Source organism: Sebastes umbrosus, chromosome 3 (genome assembly GCF_015220745.1).
Source record: "Sebastes umbrosus isolate fSebUmb1 chromosome 3, fSebUmb1.pri, whole genome shotgun sequence".
Classification (NCBI taxonomy): domain Eukaryota; kingdom Metazoa; phylum Chordata; class Actinopteri; order Perciformes; family Sebastidae; genus Sebastes; species Sebastes umbrosus.
The window spans coordinates 3192736-3208774 of NC_051271.1; the positions used below are offsets into that span (position 1 = coordinate 3192736).

General features: G+C 41.1%; 1 protein-coding gene across 1 annotated transcript; it reads left to right on the forward strand.

The window, feature by feature from the left end:
- Positions 1 to 1570: 1570 nt before the first annotated feature.
- fam83fb (family with sequence similarity 83 member Fb) lies at positions 1571 to 14115 on the forward strand. Its single transcript, XM_037765932.1, has 5 exons — positions 1571 to 2427; positions 9293 to 9460; positions 9754 to 9875; positions 10842 to 11593; positions 13376 to 14115. The coding sequence occupies exons 1-5, from the start codon at positions 1972 to 1974 to the stop codon at positions 13420 to 13422; spliced, it is 1545 nt and encodes a 514-aa protein (XP_037621860.1). The 5' UTR covers positions 1571 to 1971; the 3' UTR covers positions 13423 to 14115.
- Positions 14116 to 16039: the final 1924 nt, after the last annotated feature.

Below are 16039 nucleotides of genomic sequence, written 5' to 3' on the forward strand. Positions count from 1 at the left end.
GTGGTGAGCACTTGCGTTGTGTAAACTGCTCAGTAACCCCCTTATTGTCAATCTAGCTAGGAAAGCCATCCATCCTCTGAATGCTCTAGGTCTGTAGTTTGTGGCTGTAAAGTTTCATGAGGCTGTGATTATCCTAGAGGTCACTACAGGTCATTTCATACAGTGAGGTCAAGTTTAAAAAAATGGTCTCACTACAATGAAATGGTTACTATGGGGACTAACATCATCACACATGAATACAGTTGGGCTCATTGGATCCACAAGAGTCTCAACTTTACTGTGATGCCCATTTTATGGAATTCAGGACTGTTTAGGGACCCCAGTATGCAGAAATATTCAAATACTCCATTTTAGAATAGGAGAAAATAACACATTTATACTGCATGAAAAAAATGCATGGTTTTTACCCCAAACTGCATGTAATTATCATAAAGTGGGCATGTCTGTAAAGGGGAGACTCGTGGGTACCCATAGAACCCATTTACATTCACATATCTTGAGGTCAGAGGTCAAGGGACCCCGTAGAATATGGCTATGCCACTTTATAACATTGGTCCTGTAAACACAACATGATTTTACAAGCAAGGCCCGTGTTTAGGAACCTTTGTAACCGATTGCTCAGACTCCATAATTAAAAAGGCGTTGTGCAAAGTTGATACATAAACCACCGAGATGATTCATTCATGTAAAAGTTTACGAGATGTTTTGAAAAAACAAAAGCAAAGGCTCATGAATAAACTGTGACACTCATTATATACAGTGTCATAGCTGTTTATACACACACACACACACACACACACACACACACACACACACCTATTGGCTTATATGCACGCCCTCAAGAGGGTGAACTTACAGTTCAGAGTGTGGCCTTCACAGTACAGAGAATATATTCAGAACATTACAGAGGGGATGCACACTGAACCTAGACGAGATTAGATTCAACTGTATTGTCATTGCACGGATCACTGAGACTACAACATGCAGTTTAGCTTCCACAGAAGTGCTTAAAGCAGTAAAGGTATGACCCAGCAGCTTATCTATAAAGTTACTCAGTCTGTTGCCTGGGCTGATCTGTTTTTGTTCCATGAACAACAACAAGAAGGGGTAGTTTAGAAGGGAAAGAGAAACTCCTTTAACAGCCCTATACATGTTTCCACAGAACCAGTCTCTCCAGGAAAGCTGCTGCTGCGTTCAGGCTCCATCTGGAAGTTGTGGGAAATCCTAAATGTTCATCATTCCGTTTTTTTAAAAGATGAATTATATTTATATCTGATGGGTGATGTAATAGTAGGAGACATGACTGTTAAAGTGTCAGTAGGCAGTATATATTTTTGGTATCATTGGGCAAAAATTCCATAATAACCTTTCAGCATATTGTAATTCAAGTGTTCTGAGAGATAACTAGACTTCTGCACCTCCTCATGGCTCTGTTTTCAGGCTTTAAAAAATCTAGCCTGTGACAGACGGACGGCTAGACGGCAGCTGGAGAGCAGACCTGAGATCAGCTCTGACTGCTTGTTTTCTTGCAGATGCGTTAGGAGCACTGGAGGACACAGAGGACACTTGATTTTCTTTCAGATTACCTGTCTCGTGCACTACTGTCATGGTATAGTGACTGTTTTATAAAAATAACTTTTTTTTTAAATACATTTGCTCAATACAAGTTACCTATACATACACATTGAATGCAAATGTTGCCCCCGGTCTCCCCTACAGATGTCAAACAGCCAGTGATTGAATCAAGGCTACTGTTTCACACTTTGACAGTCTCTCTGTCGTGCCTTTATTCTAGTACTCTGTATTCTATTTGTACTTGAAGGCATCATGGCTTTTCCTGGAGCCCAACCTCTCTACCACGACAGGTAGGAGAGCCTTTTATTTACCTGCCAGGCGTCACGCGCACAGGTAGGTAGTTAGGTATAGCAGCAAACTAAAGTCTCTGAGCTCCAGGAAGGGGGTGACACAGCCATGGCACAGTCCCAGCTCATGTGCATGGAGGACGGCCACATCGGAGTGAAGGTGCCGGAGTCCAAACCAGAGTTTTACTACAGCGAGGAGCAGCGCGCGGCCGTCGAGGAGCTGCTGAAGAACGGAGACGGAGCCTTCAAGACGAGGCTGAAAGATGACAACATGAAGGACTTCCTGTCGGCCAGAGAGGTCAAACTGGTGCTGAACACTTTCAAGAAGTACGACGACTCGGAGGATGACAACACCAGCAGCAGCAGGAGCAGAGCGGACTCAGGGCTCCACTCCACCTACTGGCCCCAGATGTCGGACACAGAGGTGCCACCGCTGGATATCGGCTGGCCCAGCGGGGGGTTCTTCAGAGGGGTGACCCGGGTGGCTGTTCACACACACCCGCCCAAAGAAAACGGACCCCACATCAAGGAGGTGGTGAGGCGCCTCATCCAGGAGGCCAGCAAGGTGAGGACGAGGACGCATTAAGACAGAACTACAGAGCATTTGGATATATATATTTATATTATCATGATACACTCCAACTTTTTAAACCCCCACATTGTATTATAGCCGAGAGAAGCCTGTTATTTGCTTAAAATGCTAATTATGGGCAAAATCCCAAACAACAATACAACACAAATCTCAGTTAAAGGGACTGTTTGTAACTTTCAGAAATGCTTGTTAACAGCGACACCTGTGGCCGTTAAGTCAACGAAAGTCAGCGTCAGGGTTGTGCTTGCTCGCTCTACATAGACATGAACGAGCATCGCTCAAAACAGTGAGACGACACACGTCAGCTAAAAGCACAATATCACTCTATATTTCAGCTGCTTGGCAGTAATGTTAGCTGACCAGACGAAGGTCTCTCCATGAATCAATGCTGATCCTAGTGTTGGCTTTTCCTGCTTCAGCCCCGGAGGCTGAAGTGACGGGGCTCTGCAGCGAGTAACGTTATCGTCTCCGACCGCGGCCAGAGTGAACAGGGAGACATCAGCACCTGGTCGGAGACGACAACGTTTCTAGCTGCGGAGCCTCGTCACTTCACGAGACATGGGAAACCTCTGTTGGTCTGGAGGAGCTGCAGCAGTTATTTCTGCACAAACGTCCATTCAATAGATATTCTCAGAGCTACTAGTTCTCCTGCAGTGTGTAGTGTGCGCGCATGATCGTGAGGTGGAGCGAGAACGTGCGCGTTGTGTGAGTGAAGGCAGGCAGCGCAGCAGTCTGAACAGCGTATCCACGTGCGAGCGCGCATGGGACACCGACCCGATAGATTTATACGTGTAAAAAGTTACAAACAGTCCCTTTAATACCTAATTAACACAAGACAAAACCAAGAGGTAGTAGTAGCAGTAGTGAGAGTTATAACTCAACAGGAAGTTATTATGCTTTTATTACATGCTTGAATCCTGTAATTTCCTCTGGCCCGCATTCATAACACACATTATGTACACTACTGTCAGTATAACCACATGCATTAGCCAAATGGATATGTTATTATCTGGAAACATTAACATGCTGTTGAGGCAGAAATAATAAATTAGATAAAAACAACATCACTTAATTTACTTTTATTGCCAGCAAATGTAAACATTTGAGTAGCTGGAAGCAGTTCTTTTTTGGTATAGTTTCATAAAAAAAAAAAATCAAAGGGCGCCTGGGTTAGCTCAGTTGGTAGAGCGGGCGTCCATGTATTAAGGCTTGGTCCTGACCGCGGCGGCCCGGGTTTGAATCCAGCCTGTGGCCCTTTCCGCATCCACTCTCTCTCTCCCCCCTTTCAAGACTCTATCCACTGTCCTGTCATAAAAATGGAAAATGCCCCCCAAAAAAATAACTTTAAAAAAAAAATCAGAGCTGCGAGCAGCGATGAACAGGCCCTCGCACCTTCCCGCGCGTCGGGGGTACTGGCGGGACGCAGACTGACGCGGCCAGGCACGATGAACCCAGAACTCTGATGAGCGCAATGACGCCTGCCACAAGACTCTACGACAAACGGTTCATGAGTTATGAAAGGGGGTGTTGCTAACGTCTTGGGGCGGACTATGTACAGTGGAGTTACAACAACTTCCTGTTTCATGGCGAATGGCTCAAAATGGCCGCCACGCCACGGTCAGGTCGTTCTCTGAAAACTCACCATTTGAATAACTCTTCATCTTTAAGGTCTTAAGATGGTCCTGACCAAATTTCAAGTCGATCTGATTAAATCTGTAGGAGGTGTTCGTTAAAGTAAACGGCCTAAAAAACACTAAAAATGGGCAAAAATCAAGCAAAAATGGCACATTAAATTAAAAATGGCTGACTTCCTGTTGAGTTTTGGGCATAACTCCAAGAGGCTTTTTTGTGCTTCTCCACATGTTACACCTGTCTGCCAAATGTCATACATGTAGGTGAAACCGGAGCGAGGGGCTCAATTTTTCCAACCTTATATGGGTCACTAGCGAGTCATTTTGTAACAGCCAAGCCCGAGACCCTTAAAATATAAAATTTTTCACCACGTCTGATAGGTGTGCCAAGGTTAACAACCTTTTAAGCATGTTAAGGTCGTCAAAAAGGCGATTCATTTGGGAGAAAAAGAAGAAACACTACAGTTTCAATAGGGCCTTCGCTGGCCGGACGTTGTCAGTGCTCGGGCCCTGCAGAGAATATTGTCTTATGCAACTGAATGAAGGTGTGGTGAATGAATGTTTGAGTGATTAATACCTCCTCACACAGTAACCCAGAGCCTGAAGTGGATCTCTGTGTGTGTTTGAGTTGCCCATCGTAATGTTTACTCATAGACTGCCGGAGCTCCGCTGAGTCATCTGTTCCTCCTGCTCTCAGTAACAACCTCACTTTGCCTCTTTAACAAACTGGGTCATTTATAAATGATGTAACTCATTTATGGATTCCCCTTAAATTTCCTTTAGACACACCCCACACACTTTTCTAAAACTTCTTTTGTACGTTCTTCTTCCTGGTTCCAAAGAAGCATATTACAAGTGGTGAAACAATAACATCGCCAGCCCTTTGAAAGACTGCTCTTTTTCCCTGCTTGTATGCTTTTGATTAAGAATAAGTTGATTACAGTACGCTCAATACACATCAGGCTTGCTTCCTGGTTGTTCCACCTTCCAGTTATTACCTTGTCATGTGCAGCAGGTATAGCCGATACATTAGCGTGAGTGTGTTTTGTTTATTAGTTCACTTCCTCTTCTAATATTTTCCTATAGATAAGGCAGGAATTAAAGCTGGCAGCACAGCTCTCACACTTAACTTCATATTATAACTAGTTTTTCTATCTTTTTAGGGTGTTTCCCAAAGTTGTCAGATAAATACAAAGTAGGTGATTTAGTCTGGTGTGCATCTGTGGAATGTAACCAACAGATTTGTTGACACTTCAGAAACGCAACAAGCTATTTTTAGAATATTATAAGAAACACACACACACACGCTCGAGATAACATATGTAGATTAACCAGTTCTCCAGGCACCAACATATTCATCTTTTTACGACTACTGTCCACACGTCTCAGCTTGTATCTGTTCTGTTACCCCGTCATTAGTCCACTCAGCAGTGACACACCGAGTGGAAACAAAAGGCCTCTTCTGCCCAGCAGAAAGGAACATTTGTTGCAAATTTAAAGAAACATTTTTTTCCATGACTTTCCATTTCAGGGAACAGTGGAAGAGTGGAGTCACATACATTTCATAAACCTTCATCCTCTGCTTGGACTGAACATGTCCCTACATGTTATGTTTATGTCTCCCTTTTTTCCTTCTCTTAAAGCTGCAGTAGGCAGTATATATTTTTGGCATCATTGGGCAAAGATTTCATAATAACCTTTCAGCATATTGTAATTCAAGTGTTCTGAGAGATAACTAGACTTCTGCTCCTCCTCATGGCTCTGTTTTCAGGCTTTACTAAATCTAGCCTGTGACGGGGAACTTTGACCAATCACAGGTCATTTCATTGAGAGAGCGTTCCTAGGAAAAGATGGTGGTTTGGGTTACTATAACACCGTAAGTGGTGTAACTTAAGTACGGAAGTAACGTGACAAACAAATCAACTTTGACTTCTGGTTTCACACGGGACACGAACGCCGGTCTCCTTGGGGAAAATCCAGTGTGTTTTGACCCACACCCATCCATCGTGACCTCTTCCCTAGGCAGCGTTGGCAGCTCTCTAAACTTTCTGGTTCACAATTATGTGGATTACATACAAATTTAAATATGTGTACACAAATCAAAACATTAAATTTTGTGCATTTCGTAACTATTTCTGCTGTTCGACTGGGCAGGCAGTTCACTCTCATGCCTGAGTCAGACTAACCTAACTAATAGTTTTGTATGCAACTTGCATATGTGTGCAGAGGATAACACTGCATCCACAGTTGTTGTGGTACATTTGATTTAATACATACGTAGATAACAGAATAAAACAATACAATACGTAAACATACCGGTGCATTTTCAGCCAACAGGAGGACACATCGTAGGCGACGACGTTGGAAGCGTTATTTCCACTCTGCTTTCATTTTTTTTCAGAAGATATTTTTGCCAGGTAGCGAGCCGCGGTCAAATGTTGCGATCGTCATTTCCGGTCAGTGCGCCGCAGAGTATTCGATTTGAGACGATCCTACCCCAAGTGAGCACTACTCAAGTGAGTACAGAGTGCACAAAGTGCACTACATTGAAGTGTACTTCTGGAAGTACGTGGATTGGAACACACTCTTTGGGTTGGGCCATTATAGGGTTGAAATAACGTGGTCTGAAATTGGCATCATCTACACCACTGGTAAGGCTAATAATAACAATGATCAGATAGTATGTTGTTTATTTCACCACTTTTATATTGTTGGGTGTAATGAACATTACAGCCTCTAGGGGTCGTTAATGGGACTAGATATGTTTGTGAGGGTTCTCAGTCATCCAGGTCATGGTATCCGAGTATGGGTTAAATCAGCAGCAACTGGACTTGGTTTAGATTCTTGAAAGTGAATGGGACTTAATGGGACTAGAGACTAACACTTGTTTAAACAGTTGACCTTCTTCCTGACATTCACCAATCTGTGGTGCATGATAACAAAATAGCAACAAAACCATTTAACACAGCAAAGTCGGACACAGTGGTTTTAACCGTTGCACTCCAATATGTTGATTTACAATCATTTTCAGCATTTAGTTTTTACAGTTAAATGCAGGAAAAGTCAATGTAATCTGTTTGGTTTTGCCTACACACACAACTACTGGCTCTCAGGAAATTCCTTTATTTGGTAAAAGCAAACGTCTACTAATCCCAACGCTCTGGCAGAGGAACAAGCTGTGTTGAAGCATTTCTGAAGACAGATTTAAGTCCTAAATCTGCTGTTATTGTTGTCGTTGTAAAGCTTTATCTCTATGATCTGTCAGCCGGACTGGAGCACAGCGGAGGGATAATAACACAGAGTGCTTTCTCCTGTTGCTCAGACTCTTTCGTGTGGCCTGACTGTGAACTCAGGGTGAAGATATACCACTGGGTCTCAAACTGCTTCAGTCAGACAGATTAGCTGCACCTGCTGGTTTCTTTCTTAACTGTCTAATAAGACATACTGATGAAAACGGAGCAGCATGTCTGAGCTGAGATTCAGGCTTTTTTAGTGATTACAACGTGTTTTTCTTCAGTATTATAAAAAACTGACAATAAGGAAATTTCACAATTAACAACATATAAATCCACCCTATGTTGCAGCAGAATAGTTTTTGTAGCTTGTCTCAGCTCTGTGCCTCGACACATCTGTGTCTCTGAACCTTATATAGACAGGTGTGTGAGACACATGTCCAATCAACTGAATTAACCAATCAACTGACTCCAATCAGAAACACCTCGGAGATGATCAGGAGAAATGCGAGTCACCTGAGCTACATTTCAAAGTCACACTGCAAAAAGTTCTGAATACTTATAATATATTTTATTTATTTTTAATAAATTTGCAAAAATCTCTAAAATCCTGTTTTAGCTTTGTCATTATGAGGTATTGAGTGCAGATTTATGAGGGAAAAAAATGAATTTCAACAATTTAAGCATAGGGCTGCAATAGGTTTGCTGCAATATACTGGTGTTGACGATAAACGTGATACTTAAAATATTGATATTGATCGATGAAAACGATGGAAAAAAACTAAACCCCCGGATTTTATAAAATGGAAAAGTTTGATTCAAGAAGTAAAAGTTATGGAAAAAAGGAACTCACAAAATAAGGAATATGGAGGATGTTTTTGAGAAGAGATGGATTCTGACAGAAGGAAAAATATAGCTACATAGGTACACATGGGTTAGCACGCATGCACATATACATGTGCCTGGAAGTGACCGTACATGTGAAGGCGGACGCATGTGTGTGCCCATGTAAATGATATTGGTAATTTTATTAATTTATTTGTTTATTTAATTTATTATTATTGTGATTATTATCACTTTTTTTCTCTTTGTATTATCATTATTATTATTATTATTATTATTATTATTTTATTTTTCTATTCTATTATTTATTTATTTTTTTTTCAATTTTGAATGCTGATGTTGTTTTTCTCTAGTGTACTTATTGTGTTTGTTTCTAAGCTCAACTACGTAAAAATTGGTTTAAAAAAAAGGGAGAAAATAAAGTATAAAAAATATATTGATATCCGGTTAATAATACACATATGATAATATTGTGTACATAATCCAGTGCCTCTTACACACTCATATTTAGAGTGTAATTCATTTGCGAAAAAAAGAGACAAAACATACAATAAACAAACAAAGTTAAATTCATTCATTCATTCAACCTTTATTTAAATCTGGAGGAGCCATTGAGGGCATGCCCTCATGTTCAGTGATGTAGAGAGTACAATAAAACAGAATAAATATAAATATACACAGAACATAATTAACGAATCACAAGAAGCAACAGAACAATGTTAAAAACAGTTAAAGAGCGGCCTAGTTTGTAATCATGGATTTAAAATCACTTAGAGGTACGAATATGTTTAATTTTAATGTGTTTTTTAAACTGTTCCAAGTTTTTGCAGCACAAACACTAAAAGCAGTTTCCCCCAAATTTAATGTTTGTGCGCGGGACTTCAAGCTTTAGCCAATCACGAACGAGTTGAGTAATTTAATAAGTACATGATGTATGACGGCAAGTTGCCATTAAGGGCTTTATAAATAAATAAAAACCAATGCCTATCACGTCTTACGGCTAAAGACGCCCACCCATCTCACCCATTTTCTAGTGAAAATCTGATATCATGAAAGCTGCAACATCATGCACTGTGTCATGAATTGTTGTTGCCTTTAAAATACTTTGATACTATCCCTCCTCTCTTGCAGGTGATAGCGATCGTGATGGACTTACTCACGGACGTCCAGATCCTGCAGGACCTGATGGACGCGGCCAGTCGTCGCTCCGTCCCCGTTTACATCTTGTTGGATGACCAAGGCGTGCCACACTTCCTGGACATCTGCTCCAGGCAGCAGATTGGCTCACAGCACTTAAGGGTGAGACGTCACTTTTACATAAGAGATGTAATGTGGCGCAGACAGGTAGCAAGAGAATGACCCTGGACACGTTGCATATGATCAAATGTTATCCGGGGTCGGGTCGCGGGGAGGCAACAGCTCCAGCAGGGGACCCCGAACTTCCCTTTCCCGGGCCACATTAACCAGCTCTGACTGGGGGATCCAGAGGCGTACTAACAAGTCATATTTAAAATACAACTTTGCAACTTTGGTACAATGCTGACACTGCTGGCTGTGTTGTTTGGTCTGACTGTGACCCTCTGTGTCTGCAGAACATCCGAACCAGAACAATTCAGGGAGTTGGCTTCGGTATGTCCTTCGGCAGACTGCCTGGTTCACTCTGCAACAAGTACATGATGGTAGACGGGGACAAAGTGGTGTTCGGCTCGTACAGGTGAGGTCTGACTGTGTGTACAGTCAGTGCACGCTTTCTACTTAACCATTTGATACAGCATCTGTTTCCAGTACTTGTGAAGAGAATGTATGTTTGCATTGCATGTGCTGTTAATTCTTTTTCAAGTGTGTTAAGTGCACAGTAACTTAATCATTTAATTAAATTGAAGCTCCGTATATGTGCAGGATTTGAAAATGTTTGTATTTGGCAACACCTTGTGTCAATATTGAAAGATGTTGCTGACGTTTAGTTGGTGTAATGTTAATGATCTGCACACTATCGCAGCAGAGACAGTTCAGAAAGGAGACGGTGCACCGAGAGTCAGTTTCCTGTATCAGTCTATTAACTCCAGTGGGAGAAGTGAACGTGAACACAGATTATGACCGATTCTTCCGCCTCATAGTCACCAAAGTAAATATTGGACCCATTTTCCACAAGCTACATATCTTCCGAACAATCGGACACTAAAATGACATTCTTTAGACAGACGAATTGGGCAACTAACGTTGGCGAATGCCCTAGCTAACCAATTTTCCTAATGCTATATATGGCTCTTACCTGTGTAAATATCATAATCTTAGCAAAATAAAATAAAAATACATTATGCAAATATAATCTAATCTGCTTTCATCCATCCACACGATTAGATTAAATGTCAGAGGATCACCAAAGTCATTCGGATTCATCCTCTGGGGATCATGAATGTCTGCACAAAATGACATGATAATCTATCCAAACTGACATCCACTTGCATGGCTAGATAGATATACTGCAAACAATTACCATAAAAACATTGGTCAAAGCTACAAAAATAAGACCCAAGTTGTAACAAACTGGAATTATCCTTTAATGCTTTATGCTTGAAACTCTCTCTTGGTGTTTGATGCTTGCTTGTTGCACTTTTTTATATGTAATGATTTGATGTTTGCTGTAAATCTAATGTTAAACGTGTCTCTTCTGTCCCAGTTTCTCCTGGTGTACATCTCGTATGGATCGGAACATGATCACTGTGATGACGGGGCAGGTGGTTGACTTCTTTGACCGGGACTTCCGTGAGCTTTACGCCATCTCTGAGAAGCTGGACCTCTACAAGGAGTTCCACGTCAGCCCACCCGCTGCTAACGCGACCGCGACATTACGCTCCAAAGTGGGCCCCAAACGCCCGCCTCTACCGGCGACCACATCCCGCTTCCAGGTCAGCTTAGGGGATTCACGGAACGCGGCTATCCAGGTGCCTGCGCACAAATACTACAACCCAAAATACTCACTAGCGTTCGGGGACGTCCAAATCCAACGTCCGACAGGGTCTCTGCAGGAGCCCGGACCCAAGAGAGGGTCAGTTCTGGCTGAGGTTGCTGAGGAGATGGACCCGGATAGGCCACGAGTGACCACCAGTGAGAGAGTGGAACGGAGTCCGCTGCCCTCAGAAGACCCTGGCGAAATCTTTAGGAGGCCCAACAGAGTCACGCAGGACAAGAAGGGGAAAGCCAAGTGGATGCAGAAATTTTCCAGTAAGAAACAATCCAGTAAGGAAACTTTGGATGTCAACCTGGCAGGCGGTTCGAGCTCTTTACTAAGAGAAACCAACAAGATGGATGAGAATGAGGACAACTGTGACGTCATCATTAAATCACCCAAACGGAGAAGTGGGAATCCATTTAAACTGGGCCGGAGGGCAGAATCTGAGCAAACTGTCCACACGACACAGGACAATGAGAGTAAGTCAGGAATAAAGAAGATGTATCAGGGTTTGTCCTGGCTCAGAATGGGGCTTTGGGGGATGACTGCATATGACAGTAGGAGTGTGTTCCAATTCACGTACTTCCAGAAGTACACTTCAATGTAGTGCACTTTGTGCACTCTGTACTCACTTGAGTAGTGCATAAATTTCAGCGGGGTAGGGTCGTCTCAAATCGAATACTCTGCGGCGCACTGACCGGAAATGACGATTGCAACATTTGACCGCGGCTCGCTACCCGCCAAAATATCTTCTGAAAAAAAATGAAAGCGGAGTGGAAATTACGTTTCCAACGTCGTCGCCTACGATGTGTCCTCCTGTTGGCTGAAAATGCAGCGGTATGTTTACGTATTGTATTGTTTTATTCTGTTATCTACGTATGTTTGAATAGTGGTCGTGGCTCCGCCCCTTCCGCTACGTAGCCAAGATGGCGACAGTTGAGTGTGGAAAGTGTCCAGCGTTCCACACTCAACGATCTGACCGTTTTGAGTACAACATCCGGGTACTTCGAGTGCACTGCATTTTGCCGTACTTCCCAGTGTGAACGCACTTATGCACTCAAAATAGTAAGTGTAAGTACAGAAGTACGCCGATTGGAACACACTGTAAGTGTGATCGGTCCACGTACAGTAAAGGCAATGGGTCTTTGTTACCTTATTTGACAGACATCTATACATTTTCCTGCATGAACAAAAATAGGATTTTCCTTTGGCACTCGCTAAAACCTCTTTGGAACGCCAAAAAGTCCTTTAAGCAGCAAAAACCCTGTATATAATGAATCCAGAATAAACAATTAACCTAACCCAGTGGTTCCCAACCACAACCACAAGACAATTAGCAAGATAGGAAGGAAGAAAATTAAAATTTGTGTCTCTAATCTAGGAAAAGAAATACTCCTCAGCTCAGTCATAATCTATAGACATTTACAACAGCGGGTCACATGTTGTCCTTTCTTTGTTTTAAGGGGTCACACGGCAAAGGGTTTGGAAATCGCTGATCTTATCTAATCTTTATTTCATAGCAAATAAACCAAAGTTACTTTTGAGTGATGCTCATTTATTCCTGAACTAATTTTATAATATAGTGGCAATCTCAGAACCCGTCGGCTATCGGTCTGACGACAGATACGCCTCTGGGGTAGCCAGAGGATATCCGGGCCAAGACTTCCTTTTTCCGTGCGCCGCTCGTTGTTAACAGTCCGATTAGCAAGCTAATTTAAACCAGTAAAAAGCTAAATCATCATCAGACGACAGCCGCTGGGTTCCCAGATTACATTGCGACCAATCTTCTGCAGAATCTGTTTCTAGAGATCAATATAGCGGTAACATGTTTACAGACATTATCCTCTATCAATGTAGCCTTATACAGCGGTTCATATGATTTCTTAAAGTTATTTTTCATGCGTTTTCTCTACGAATGTCCAGCAACACGTATCATTACATGCATACAGTCTTTTCAAAATAAACTTCCGTCTTTACAGGAAACAACTTGGTTAGGTTTAGGAAAAGATCTTGGTTTAGGTTAATATAACTATAGAAGTGGCGTAACTTAAGTACGGAAGTTACGTGACAAATAATGATGGATTACATCCACATTGATTTACATTGAATTACAGTGCATTACTTTTCGTAGGTATAGTTACGAACGGCGTATCAGACCAGCCTGCCTCTATGTATCGGGGCCTGATGAACTCTACCTGATGTCTCTTTCATCTCAACAGTTTCTTTTTCTAATTATGTCACCGTTGTTTCTTCTCTCATAGGTGTTAAGAGTCGACGACGAGCAAAACCCGCTTGTACCGTGTGCTGAGGTGAACCCGCAGAGCGGACTACATTCATAAAAAGGATGAACACTAACGTCACCTTTGATTGTGCAATACTTTAAGTGCTTTGGTCCAGCGCCTTACAGAAAGACCAAATGAATGTACAGTTTTTGAGGCACTGACACACAGTTTTTTTTATAGGTTTAAGTGCCAAATTTAAAGTCAATAATCAACCTGGTGGGGTGCAGAGAGGTTTAATGAGATATTCACTGGTGATTGTTTTTCTTTTTGATTGCTCTGGACCTCTTTGAGACCATGTGGCTGTACGGCTGAGTGCTCGCTGGATGTAAAGTCGGTCTAACTTGTTTTTTATTTGTGCAAACAGAAGTGGTGTTCAGGTACAAGAGACTTTAAAGGAAGCATTGTTCTGAGGTTACAAACCAGACCAGCAGGGCACTGATCAAAGATGGTAAAACTCTCTCTGAGAAACCTAAAGCACGACATTGTCAGGCCTCGATTGATTTCTCTGTCTGACTCCCACCAAATAAAAGAATAGTTTACGTAGTAGAACGTTTTTACAAATATCTACCAGCATCACTCCTGTGGTGATGAGGTACTGTGGGCTTTTATATGTGTTCTACATTCTTTGTTATTTTACATAATGTTTATTTCAATGCTGCACTTTTAAGTTGTGGGATCTCTTCTACAATAAATGGGTTCAGATGATGAACAACTTTTAATGAGCCAGGCTGTTTTTTTATGTTCGATTGTCCATAAATTCTAAAAAACTAATGATTTTTGGGATGCTCCGGGAGTCAAAAATAAAAATGTAATTTAAAAAAAAAAAAAAAAAAAAAAAAAATATATATATATATATATATATATATATATATATATATATATATATATATATAATTGATTTATTTATTTTAATTAAATTAAATTGTATTTTATTTTATTTTTATATATATATATATATAGAGAGAGAGAGAGAGAGAGAGAAATCATAACAAAATATAAATAAGAAATATATATAACAGTGCAAATAATAATGCTGAAAATAGGATCGATGCAAATAATATAAGTGCATGCATAAATAAATAAATGCAAGAATAGTGTAAATAAATAAGAATATTAGTTTAAATGTTCTGTATAAATAATGCAGTGTTAATGCCGGAGTAAACCAGATTATTGCAAAGATTAATTATTGCACTAAATTATTGTACTGTTAAGTCAGTATTGCACAGTTGAAGAAAAAAATAAAATTATGAGGGTTATCGCTGCTGTTAGGGGTTAAAAAAATAATAAATATATGTATAAATATACAACAGTTTATAATCAAATGAACATGTCTACTTGGGCCCTCTGCTCAGTTCAGGTCACAAGTCTTCATCTACCAATAAGAAGGATAAAAGTCAGGTTCAACAAAGCTAACAGGAGACTCAGGAAGATGTCCATCACGCCAACACAGTCCTGAAAAGAGCTCTAATCAGCCACATTAACTGGAAACACCTGTGTGGGTTTACAGAGGCTTTAACGATTCATGTCATTTGAAACATCACCTTGATGATAGCTCCCCCCAGTGGTGAGACACAGTAGTACGCCAACATTTAAGATGGAAAACTGATGATTGCACTGCACTAACCCACCACTAGCTGCCGCTCCTGCTTCTCTTTTCTGTGTGTTTGAGAACAGCTCAGAGCTCAGAGAGGAACCACAGGCCTGATGGGAACTCTGGGGGCTAGGTTGAGGGGGAGGGGGGAGTTCTAGTTGGATGTGGTGCAACACTGAAACAGGAAGTCACAGGCTGCAGCAGGAAGAGGCGTTAACTCATTTATAGTTAGACTAGTTTTACTGACACACAGCGGACATGACAATATGTTATTTCCTGTGACAACTGCATCTTAATGTTTATCATAAAACACAACAACTGTTTCACAGTTTCTTTCACAGGAATTAAGGTCAGACCTCGTCAACCAGAGGAGACACAAACATACATTACAGTATATGACAAAATCAATATTTTGGAGATTATAGTGGGCTCATTTTTAAAGCTAGAGTGAAGATACTGGTATCATATGAAACCAGAAAACCCAATGAATCCGTTGGTAACAACCATGTCATACCAGCTTGTATCGAAGGAGGTTAAATAACGCTCCAAATTTATGCTAAATTTTGGCGAGGAAAAACTGTCACAGTCATTTTCAAAGGGGTCCCATGACCTCTGACCTCCAGATATGTGAATTAATGGGTTCTATGGGTACCCACGAGTCTCCCCTTTACAGACATGCCCACTTTATGATAATCACATGCAGTTTGGGGCAAATCATAGTCACGTCAGCACACTGACACACTGACAGCTGTTGTTGCCTGTTGGGCTGCAGTTTGCCATGTTATGATTTGAGCATATTGTTTTATGCTAAATGCAGTACCTGTGAGGGTTTCTGGACGATATCTGTCATTGTTTTGTGTTGTTAATTGACTTACAATCATAAAATTATACATACATTTACATAAAGAAGCATATTTATTAACTCCCATGTTGATAAGAGGATTAATACTTGAGAAATCTCCCTTTAAGGTACATTTTGAACAGATAAAAAATATGCGATTAATCATGATTAAATATTTTAATCAATTAACAGGCCTAATATTTTCATGTTT

What these genes read in the sequence shown, in the direction of transcription:
- fam83fb (XM_037765932.1), top strand. Translation starts at nt 1,972, where the DNA reads ATGGCACAGTCCCAGCTCATGTGCATGGAGGACGGCCACATCGGAGTG. An exon ending in TCATCCAGGAGGCCAGCAAG is followed by an intron (nt 2,428 to 9,292) that starts GTGAGGACGAGG and finishes CCTCTCTTGCAG; the next exon opens with GTGATAGCGATCGTGATGGA. An exon ending in CACGACACAGGACAATGAGA is followed by an intron (nt 11,594 to 13,375) that starts GTAAGTCAGGAA and finishes CTTCTCTCATAG; the next exon opens with GTGTTAAGAGTCGACGACGA.